This window comes from Schistocerca cancellata, chromosome 3 (assembly GCF_023864275.1).
Source record: "Schistocerca cancellata isolate TAMUIC-IGC-003103 chromosome 3, iqSchCanc2.1, whole genome shotgun sequence".
Classification (NCBI taxonomy): Eukaryota; Metazoa; Arthropoda; class Insecta; order Orthoptera; family Acrididae; genus Schistocerca; species Schistocerca cancellata.
In genome coordinates, this window is record NC_064628.1 from 146,918,116 (window position 1) to 146,930,308 (window position 12,193).

Consider the following 12,193-nt stretch of genomic DNA (forward strand, 5'->3'; position numbering starts at 1 on the left):
GCTCCTTTTTCCATCACCTGGAAAACTTTCAATGCTCATATGATGTACTTCAACAAAGAAATATCGAAACTGCTACTGATATATCGATCCTCCAAGACATATAAGTAGCGGTACCGTCATTTGTTTCAGCTTACTTCTGCTCCTAAGTGACGTGTCTGCAACACATGTCCTACACAAAAAATATAACTGCACTACATATTAAGAGACTATTGGTACTGTATAAGCCTACAGTTGGCCTAGTTGAAAATTTCCCCTTTGTCAGACTCTTAACTTTTCGATTTGAATCCATTACAAATATCTTTCTAGTATGCAAAGATGCGCACAACGCACTGTTATCTACAGAACGCAGATGCAAACTTACCAATGTCGGCTTCGGCCAGATTCCTCCTTGATCCGTCCTCCGTCGTCTGTAGATAAGGTTGAGGACCGTTCGCGTAGCCGAGAGTGTGATACGGCATGGATGAGGAGTCACTGCCGGCAAATCCTGCGCAATGGTTATATATACATCAGTTGTAAAGAAGCTGTTTATACAGGAGTATTTGTGTCTGGTACATATATGTTCAGAATAAGTAACTTAATAATCTCTGTATTAGTTTTAAAAGCTACACTAATAGTGCTAAATTCAAAGTGCAAGGCAAACAAAAACAACTTATGAGAAGTCTTCGTTACTCTGCGTATGTGATGCAGAAGTAATAATATGTTGCTAAATTAGTAGTTGATTGGTGAGAATGTAGGATGCGAAATTTCATGTATGGAGTTGCCGCCTCTTGTAACAACACCACTTCTAACGTGGCTGGCATCAAGCCACATTCTGCTTGGGTATCACATCCAGGTACGACATTGCACGTTGTTCCAACTTTTGTCAAGGTGATTCCTTGATGATGGTACTGGCTTTCAGGGATTATAGGGTACGGTAAATGCATCAATTTGAGATAAGAGAGCCTGATGCGGGAGCGACCAAGTCTAAAGACGAATAGCCTTAGGAAGACTTACCGAGATACTGAAAATTTCTTTGGATGCTGTCCGCAAGTAGGTGACAGAATGTCTACACATAAGGCGAGTTTTTGCACAGTGGACTCCAAGCCTGCTGAATTTCTTAAGATCATTCCCGAAGAGGTCATCTTGCAGTAAACACAGATATTGGAGGAAGTTCAGCGTTTCTTTCAAAACTTGACCACTTTGATCCTGAGAGCAAGCAGCAGAGCTCAGTGTGGAGATATCCTTCATTGCACATCCGCTCAAAAAAGCAAATGTTGCTTCTCCTGGGAGACTTGTCACTTCATTTTTTGATATTCGTGGAATCGTTTACCAGTATGTTGTATCTGCACACACGTAAATAACTGGAAAATGCTACAGGGATATTCTGCAGTCCATATCAGGTGCAAGAGAACACATATTCGCGAAACTGAATGGATGCTGTAGACGGTAATTTGCCTTCAAATATTGTAATTTTTGTTACTGAGTATCCGGGAGCAATCACAGTGAAGTGCTTCATCACCCTCCCCCTGTGGCGGATTCAGCACCGTGTGATATTTCTATACTCCCTCAGCTGATTCATGGCAGGCATTTTCCATCATCAGAAACATTACTGAAGGCTGCGGAGACGATTTTTTGAAGGACCTTTAAAAACTAATTTCAGGCTTGTGTTTAGATACTGGCAAAAACGCTGGGATAAGTTCATCGCATCCAAAGCAGAGTTTGTTGAGAAGGACCGTCAAAATTATGAGGAAGAGTAAAGGTATGTTGTGAGAAAATATGATCAATCTTCATTGAACATCCCTAGTATGTGACATGGACATAGGATCTTAAACGACTGGGTGAATGACTTCTTTTCTGTCTTACGCTAGTGAAGTGGGCCTTTGAGTTACTTAATGGCATTGAGTATAACTCTCCTGAGACATTCATTACACATTCGCATGAAACTCATGGGATCCCGATCTATGATAGCAGTAATATAGCGACACGACTAACCGCAGCTTCCAAGGGCTGCGGTCCTGTCGCTGGCGAAAGCCGACACATGCCGGAAGACGTTCCTCATTCGTAGATGACACATAATCAGGGGCGCCCGCAGAGGGCGTGTCAGTGGGGGTAGCTGCCTCTATTGCGAATTTATTTAGCTGATGAACATGTAAAACCGGAGTTACATGACGGAAAAAACCTGGAAAAGTATCCTTTAAACTGACCTGAAAAGACAGATAAAGTGACGTAAAAATTATGTACAACAATTGAAGTGAATTTGAAATAAAATATTTTGAAAAGGCATCGGTAAAATGCTTCGTGAAATAATATGCGTGAGAGTAAGAAACAAAATCATTAGACAAACATCAACACATTTCATTTGCCGTACACGATATCCAGCATCATATAAAGACACAGCAAATGTTTCATTATGTTATTTCTTACTTTTAGGCAAATCATTTCACAAAAAATTGACTGATTTTTCAGTTTTTATTTTATTTGTTTATGTTCAAGTTATATAATGAGGATTGGAAATGAACTAATGAAAAGGATAAATAATTAAAAATTTCATTCTTTCAAGATGTTCGAAAACTGCTGTATAACCGTGTACTGCAGTCTACTGAAGTCAACATGCCGAGGTTCTCGAAAGTGAGGGAACGTCTAATGTAGGACACACGTCCTTGAAGTTAAATAATCTTTGTAAATTTGCAGAAACAGTTGGATTGTGCACTTTGAACAGATCACAATATTTTATAAATGGCCATAACGTTTGGTACAATGTCAGTACAAAACACCGAAATGTTTGTTTCAGTACCCATACCTAGTAAAACTTAACAGTGACGTAACAGCGACGTTAAGCAGATAAACTCTGAATTTGTTAAAACATGTACGAATATTTTCTTGGGCAACACTGTTGCGTACTTACTAGTATGTGTATCGTTATTTCTTGACAACATTAAAAGAATGATCTGTTGTGCTTTAAATAGATGTTACACACAAACCTATGAAAAATGGAATAACATCAGAAAAATATACAGTTGTATGTTGTGAGCTATACTATACGTTATGCACGAATGGGAACGTCTGTATTGAAGCGTATTGTATTAGTTCAAAGGTACATAACGTGGGAAATGGTATCTGTACGAAAGTCTAAATGACAGGGAAAAAATTGTTGCGAGAATAGGATTTACCGAGGGACGAACTGAACATAACCTAAGTAGTGGGAAAATGTAAAACCTCAGAGTGTAAAAGAAGGATTTATTACTATTATACTGTTACTCTGGTAATATTTACATTATTGACCACGTACTAAAAGGAAAGTGTTTAACCTAACAGGAGAAAACGATGAGCAGATAAAGATTTTCACAAAATTTCTAGATCACAGCTATGGGGGAAATGTTTTGTCCCTATTGACACGAACACCTGCAGGCCCCCCTGCCAATAACGCGATCTTCTCACAAGCAACGTACATCCAAATGCGATTTCTGAATGAGACGCCTGCTGTGATCTAGCGGTTCTAGGTGCTTCAGTCCGGAACAGCGAGACTGCTGCGGTCGCAGGTTCGCATCCTGCCTCGGGTATGGAAGTGTGTGATGTCCTTAGGTTAGTTAGGTTTAAGTAGTTCCAAGTTCTATGAGACTGGTTCAAATGGCTCTGAGCACTATGCGACTTAACTTCTGAGGTCATCAGTCTACTAGAACTTAGAACTAATTAAACCTAACTAACCTAAGGACATCACACACATACATGCCCGAGGCAGGATTCGAACCTGCGACCGTAACGGTCGCTCGGTTCCAGACTGTAGCGCCTAGAACCGCACGGCCACTCCGGCCGGCTATGGGACGGATGATCTCAGCTGTTAAGCTACCTAGTGCTCAGAGCCATTTGAACCATTCTGACGTCTGCTGTGTAATTTTTGCTTGAGCATAGAATGTGCGCTGAAATACTAATCATTCACATCTACGAGTATGTGGTACTGTACACTTCGTACCAGTTTGACGTTAGTTCCATGCTCCGTTCACGGTGCTGGCAATTTTAGTGTCTAGTGGCTATTGTATTACGGTATTACGAGTAGAAATGCAAATCTGAAGCTTAGTCGCGCATTTTCATCCTTGAGTACTTCCCCTTATCTTACGGTAGCCGAACTTTAAACTCCCACTGGAGAGAAAAAAATACACTCCTGGAAATTGAAATAAGAACACCGTGAATTCATTGTCCCAGGAAGGGGAAACTTTATTGACACATTCCTGGGGTCAGATACATCACATGATCACACTGACAGAACCACAGGCACATAGACACAGGCAACAGAGCATGCACAATGTCGGCACTAGTACAGTGTATATCCACCTTTCGCAGCAATGCAGGCTGCTATTCTCCCATGGAGACGATCGTAGAGATGCTGGATGTAGTCCTGTGGAACGGCTTGCCATGCCATTTCCACCTGGCGCCTCAGTTGGACCAGCGTTCGTGCTGGACGTGCAGACCGCGTGAGACGACGCTTCATCCAGTCCCAAACATGCTCAATGGGGGACAGATCCGGAGATCTTGCTGGCCAGGGTAGTTGACTTACACCTTCTAGACGACGTTGGGTGGCACGGGATACATGCGGACGTGCATTGTCCTGTTGGAACAGCAAGTTCCCTTGCCGGTCTAAGAATGGTAGACGATGGGTTCGATGACGGTTTGGATGTACCGTGCAATATTCAGTGTCCCCTCGACGATCACCAGTGGTGTACGGCCAGAGTAGGAGATCGCTCCCCACGCCATGATGCCGGGTGTTGGCCCTGTGTGCCTCGGTCGTATGCAGTCCTGATTGTGGCGCTCACCTGCACGGCGCCAAACACGCATACGACCATCATTGGCACCAAGGCAGAAGCGACTCTCATCGCTGAAGACGGCACGTCTCCATTCGTCCCTCCATTCACGCCTGTCGCGACACCACTGGAGGCGGGCTGCACGGTGTTGGGGCGTGAGCGGAAGACGGCCTAACGGTGTGCGGGACCGTAGCCCAGCTTCATGGAGACGGTTGCGAATGGTCCTCGCCGATACCCCAGGAGCAACAGTGTCCCTAATTTGCTGGGAAGTGGCGGTGCGGTCCCCTACGGCACTGCGTAGGATCCTACGGTCTTGGCGTGCATCCGTGCGTCGCTGCGATCCGGTCCCAGGTCGACGGGCACGTGCACCTTCCGCCGACCACTGGCGACAACATCGATGTACTGTGGAGACCTCACGCCCCACGTGTTGAGCAATTCGGCGGTACGTCCACCCGGCCTCCCACATGCCCACTATACGCCCTCGCTCAAAGTCCGTCAACTGCACATACGGTTCACGTCCACGCTGTCGCGGCATGCTACCAGTGTTAAAGACTGCGATGGAGCTCCGTATGCCACGGCAAACTGGCTGACACTGACGGCGGCGGTGCACAAATGCTGAGCAGCTAGCGCCATTCGACGGCCAACACCGCGGTTCCTGGTGTGTCCGCTGTGCCGTGCGTGTGATCATTGCTTGTGCAGCCCTCTCGCAGTGTCCGGAGCAAGTATGGTGGGTCTGACACACCGGTGTCAATGTGTTCTTTTTTCCATTTCCAGGAGTGTACATTAAAATGCTCTGTCAGTGATTACATTGCACAGTAAGCTGATAATATCTATCAGGCGAGAGACATCAAGGATTCTCATTAAGAATTTCTAAAGAAGATAGAGTTACATCATGATTCCAATTTCGTAGTAATTAAATGAAAGCGTGAGCAACACGTTTTACAAACTAAATACCGCTATCACCTATAGAAAGACAGGTATAATAATGAACAGGCAGGAATAAGCAATCCCATTACGTGTATTGTGATGGTTGTAACTGACTGTTAACGAGATAATTCCTCGTGATTTTTTCTTTGAAATGCTTGGTCACAATTTCTTCTGTATGATGTGGATCTTGATGCAGCATAAATGGTGTAGTTTACTCTAAATAGATATGTTAAGGGGTGATATCCTGTCCATATAGCTTTGTTTGTAATGGAAAGTTACTTCACATTTCAAGTCCCTCCCCCCCCCCTGCCCGACACACACACACGCACACACACACAGTTCTGTGTCAGACGGGGAAAATACTATTATTGTTCTGCCTTGAAATACTATCAAGGAAAGTTAATCCGTACCTACTTGGAAAATCTGTAGTATCGTTCGACAATATTACCGATAGAATGGTCTAATTAATGGCTGAAACTGGAACGCTACCGGCCGCAATCTCTCCTGTGACAACGGACGGATCTGGTGGCTACGTTCTAGATATGGCTCCTAAACGATCAACAAAAGCGCCTTCAGTTTCGACGCTCCCATCCTTGTTTATCGGTGTCTGGCCTCTGCATTGCAAACAGCTTTCTTCCTGTACGAACGGCCCGCGGGGCGCCCTAGCCGTCTCAGTTCTCAGTTTTTGGCGTCCACACACTCATGCTGGCTGGTCACCGCTCTTATTCCAATGATGACACACGTTAGCAACAACCAGGTAGGCTGTAGGAGCCATGTGGATTGAGAACATTTTAGTCACACTTTTTCAGTCTTTCACACTTGTGGAAATCTCAAGAACTGTGGACTTTTTTTTTCTTTTTTTAAGTATGAAACATGTTCTCGGACGAGATGAAACATCCCTTGGCCTGCGAACTAGTAGCATTGTATTAAACTTGCCGTTTTAAAGTTGAGTATCGCAGGTTGACGTAGTTAACAGAACGCTCGTTTAGTCTTGTAGTGATTTCTCGTACCGAGATACATGTTTCCAGTGCCCGTCATGAGTCGCAAAAACTGAGTGTGGTACAGCTGGCATTCGATGGCAGTCGATCGATTTGGTTGTGTTGTCAGAATCTATGGAGCGTAGCCCGAGATAGATCTCGTTTATGTTGAATGGTGATAACGTGGTTGTAAGTTGGCAATCGATAGAATGTGATTGCCAAATAACAGTTGTGCCAACAGTCTGATCTGTAGCGTAGCCTGATGTTAACGTTCGCACCATAAATCATCGGATGATTTCAGCTGAGCGCCAGTTGTGCCGCACTCATTTTAGTTGGCCGTGTGGCCGTCACTCACCAAAGATGTCGTTGCCGCGCGGCGCGTAGCCCCTCAAGGACATGGTGTGCGCGTGGTCGGCCGTCACCACGATCAGCGTGTCGCGCTCGTCCGTCACCTCGTGCGCCACCCGCACCGCCTCCGACAACTCGATGGCCTCGTCGAGCGCCTTGTGAGCGAGGGTCGAGTGGTGCGCAACGTCGATCTTGCCTCCTGTAAATCCCCAAGCAAGAGCAGTATCAGTCGTTGCGACGTACGTTCACTGCGTAATGCTGCGAGATCAACAACACATTCGAGTGGCATTGTCACCCGAAGCTCACTCGTCATTTTCTATCCAACAACTATTGCCCTATTCTACCGTTCGACGTTATACACTGCCAGTTGCGAATACTTACCACGACACACATAACAGCCAACTACGGAAGGGAGTCACGAAGTTTTAGTTATCATCTCGAGAAAAATAGGATACCTAACTTCATTAATTTTTTGCGATTTTGTCGATAAGTGGCATTTTGAGCCAGTGTGTGTGTACAAAATATAGGTAGACTCTTACATATAGGATAACAGCAACCAGCCAATTTTTAGAATTCTATTAATTTATTTAAATCTCGCCTTTACCGGTTTCGAACCGATAGGTTCATCTTCAGACGGCTAGTTCACATTTTTACATTAGTTTTCGCCTTTTGCTTTCCCAACTGCTGAAACTTCCCTGGGATGGTGGTGACCATGAAAATTCCGCGTCGCATTATTCTTCCTGCGCTACCTCATACATAGGTCAGTGGGACATGCCCTCTGCCAAACGTTTCGGAGTGGTTTGAAAGGCATGAGTATATATGCACTTACCCTCTACGAAGAGGAAATATCCATTACGATTTTTCTCCAGCATCTTGATAGCTACTTCCGTAAGCTCCTTGAGACGGGGTTCCGTTGCGTTGTTGGCGTCCAGGTGGTACTGCATGTAAGATGACTCAAACAGACCTTTGAGAGACAACATAAAAGTAAGACCGTTACGTACATGTTGAACTGAATTTCTTCTACAATATTTGCCGTCCTGGTCAGAAATGAAATTTTAGAAACTGTTCTTAATGTTTGTTTATAGCAGCATCTTCGTTAAGCTGGAAAACTTGGGCGCAAGCACCTTATAACCAACTACATACAAGTTAACGTGATAACAAATTTCAGTAATTCTACTTGTCAAATGGAATCTCAAGCAATATCTCAACGGATTAGTGAGTTAGATATTCAGCTAGACACGTAACAATTTCCACGGAGCGTGAGTGTTATAGTATTTTACAAAGGTTTCTACGCATTCAAGTATGGGTCATGATGATGAAATTTCTTGGAGAAACAAGGAACATCTCTACCGGAGAACATAATTGTGACTTTCATGAAAACAAAACGGTAGTGGGCAGTGCACTTAGAATGCCAGTAGATGATAAATGGATCAAGAAAATTCTATTTGGAACCCTAGACAGATAAGAATATCGAAACGATGACGTGATGGGAAGATGGATGACTTTATAAAACATGCACGATCAAGAGGATGGCTACATGTGAAGATCTTAACGCATGTAGAACTGTGGAAGAGAAGTCTGCAGACCAGTAATGATACTGTGGTGTTGAGGGGAAACATAAGGGCACAAAACAACTCATTTAAAAAGCACACGTCCTGCCTGGAGGAGCAGCGGTGAACACCGTGCCTGGAAAACGAAAGATCGCTGGATGAAAACCCAGTCGGACCATGGAATTGCTCAGTCTGTCTTTCAGTGACATGAAGATTCGCCAGGAAGGACACATGGTTCGGATTCCACGTTAATCTGTAGGGCCCATTTTTCCCGGTAGGACTACCGTTGTTTTTTGTGGACTCGTAAGGGGTCAAAGGCGTGTCCAGTTGAGAGACGTGCACCAGGCTGTTGAGCTATACACGTAACTGTAATTATTATAAAACGCCCTAGCTTGTAATTCTAACCTGCGTCATTATTCAGTATTATTAAGAATTGATTTGTTTAATATTAGTTCATCTTCGTCTCTCAGCTTTCGATACATGTTCTTGATACACCTTATACATAACAGTCTCTTTATTCTTATTATAATTTCCGAAATATAGGGGGTTCCAAAAGCCCGTTAACATTTGATCATTCAATACTCCACGGAATAACGTAGGTAGAGAGGTTGATACATTTGCTTGAAATGTGATGGGATTTTATCGGAACCGGAAAATGTGTACGAAATGAGGAACAGAGGGCACGTCATATTGCACAAAAGAAATAATTATCAAAGATAATGTTCTTCATAGAAAATGCTCAACATTTCGGTCTTCAGTCACTAACAATACCTGTAGTCGCCGGACAACGTTGTGAGCAGCACCGTTCAGCATGTCAAAAGATATGGTGATAAATCACCGTTCCATGTTGTCTTGTAGCGTGCCTAATGATGTCGGACGATGCTGCAGACTTGCGACTTTAGGTAACATCAAAAACAATAATCACACACGGAGATCAGTGTACCTGGGTGGCCTAGCCGCGACGGAAGTGCCGCCTCAGCACGTGATCCTCACCGAACGATGTGCGCAATAGATCTTTCGTACGCGTGAAAGATACGGGGTGGAGCGCCATCCTACATCAGAGTCGTGCATTTCAGCAGGTGTTTATCAGCCAGACTTGGGATGATGCTATTCTCTAAAATGACGGCCTACCTCACACCCGTCACTCTGACCGTTTGAAAAGTAGGTAGCTACCCACATTTCCTCTAAGAAAGAGGGTCCGATCGCCACTGATGTAAATTCACACCACACCGTAACTTTCTCTTCATACAATGGACTTCCACGATAGTTCTATGACTTTCGGTAGCCGAAATTCTGCGCGTGAGGGTGTTTAAAGACCCTTGAAGTGTGAAATGGACTTCTTCGCTCCACAACACATTAGACAATCAATCGTCATGTTCCACATTTTTTGGAGTCCCCACATCGGAGATGCTCTCTGCGTCACAAAATCGGTGGATAACAGTTCATTTTATACACGATTCTCATTGGGTATGTAATCTCACAATCTTTTAGTACTATAACAGCTTTCCTATCTCAGAGGTTAGTTCTATGACATTTACGGTACAGCCGACCGAAGTGGACGAGCGGTTCTAGGCGCTACAGTCTGGTACCGCGAGACCGCTACGGTCGCAGGTTCGAATCCTGCCTCGGGCATGGATGTGTGTGATGTCCTTAGGTTAGTTAGGTTTAAGTAGTTCTAAGTTCTAGGGGACTGATGACCTCAGCAGTTAAGTCCCATAGTGCTCAGAGCCATTTGAACCATTTACGGTACGACCTTGTTTTATAGCAAAATACTAGTGTCTCAAGACGTTACTCTCTCTCTCTATCTCTTCTGTCATAGACATCTTAGTGAATAGATGTAATAAAATGTGGTGTATGACTCTTATAAGAACTTTAATTATAAGAATTTGAAGATTTACTTTATTCACTTGTTGTTGTTGTTGTGGTCTTCAGTCCTGAGACTTGTTTGATGCAGCTCTCCATGCTACTCTATCCTGTGCAAGCTTCTTCATCTCCCAGTATCTACTGCAACCTACATCCTTCTGAATCTGCTTGGTGTATTCATCTCTTGGTCTCCCTCTACGATTTTTACCCTCCACACTGCCCTCCAATGCTAAATTTGTGATCCCTTGATGCCTCAAAACATGTCCTACCAACCGATCCCTTCTTCTAGTCAAGTTGTGCCACAAACTTCTCTTCTCCCCAATCCTATTCAATACCTCCTCATTAGTTACGTGATCTACCCACCTTATCTTCAGCATTCTTCTGTAGCACCACATTTCGAAAGCTTCTATTCTCTTCTTGTCCAAACTAGTTATCGTCCATGTTTCACTTCCATACATGGCTACACTCCATACAAATACTTTCAGAAACGACTTCCTGACACTTAAATCTATACTCGATGTTAACAAATTCCTCTTCTTGAGAAACGCTTTTCTTGCCATTGCCAGTCTACATTTTATATCCTCTCTACTTCGACCATCATCGGTTATTTTACTCCCTAAATAGCAAAACTCCTTTACTACTTTAAGTGTCTCATTTCCTAATCTAATTCCCTCAGCATCACCCGACTTAATTTGACTACATTCCATTATCCTCGTTTTGCTTTTGTTGATGTTCATCTTATATCCTCCTTTCAAGACACTGTCCATTCCGTTCAACTGCTCTTCCAAGTCCTTTGCTGTCTCTGACAGAATTACAATGTCATCGGCGAACCTCAAAGTTTTTACTTCTTCTCCATGAATTTTAATACCTACTCCGAATTTTTCTTTTGTTTCCTTTACTGCTTGCTCAATATACAGATTGAATAACATCTGGGAGAGGCTACAACCCTGTCTTACTCCTTTCCCAACCACTGCTTCCCTTTCATGCCCCTCGACTCTTATAACTGCCATCTGGTTTCTGTACAAACTGTAAATAGCCTTTCGCTCCCTGTATTTTACCCCTGCCACCGTCAGAATTTGAAAGAGAGTATTCCAGTTAACATTGTCAAAAGCTTTCTCTAAGTCTACAAATGCTAGAAACGTAGGTTTGCCTTTTCTTAATCTCTCTTCTAAGATAAGTCGTAAGGTCAGTATTGCCTCACGTGTTCCAACATTTCTACGGAATCCAAACTGATCTTCCCCGAGGTCGGCTTCTACCAGTTTTTCCATTCGTCTGTAAAGAATTCGCGTTAGTATTTTGCAGCTGTGACTTATTAAACTGATAGTTCGGTAATTTTCACATCTGTCAACACCTGCTTTCTTTGGGATTGGAATTATTATATTCTTCTTGAAGTCTGAGGGTATTTCGCCTGTCTCATACATCGTGCTCACCAGATGGTAGAGTTGTGTCATGACTGGCTCTCCCGAGGCCATCAGTAGTTCAAATGGAATGTTGTCTACTCCCGGGGCCTTGTTTCGACTCAGGTCTTTCAGTGCTCTGTCAAACTCTTCACGCAGTATCTTATCTCCCATTTCGTCTTCATCTACATCCTCTTCCATTTCCATAATATTGTCCTCAAGTACATCGCCCTTGTATAAACCCTCTATATACTCCTTCCACCTTTCTGCCTTCCCTTCTTTGCTTAGAACTGGGTTGCCATCTGAGCTCTTGATATTCATACAAGTGGTTCTCTTCTCTCCAAAGGTCTCTTTAA

At 43.7% G+C, this 12,193-nt stretch overlaps 1 protein-coding gene across 1 annotated transcript in view; it reads right to left on the reverse strand.

Annotated features, from left to right (window-relative positions):
* The window catches only part of LOC126176167 (membrane-bound alkaline phosphatase-like), a 38,464-nt gene that overhangs the window by 4,553 nt on the left and 21,718 nt on the right, over positions 1-12,193 (reverse strand). Inside the window, 3 exon segments of the mRNA XM_049923309.1 lie at positions 362-484; positions 7,035-7,226; positions 7,857-7,991. Of these exon segments, the coding sequence (XP_049779266.1) occupies positions 362-484; positions 7,035-7,226; positions 7,857-7,991 (450 nt within the window).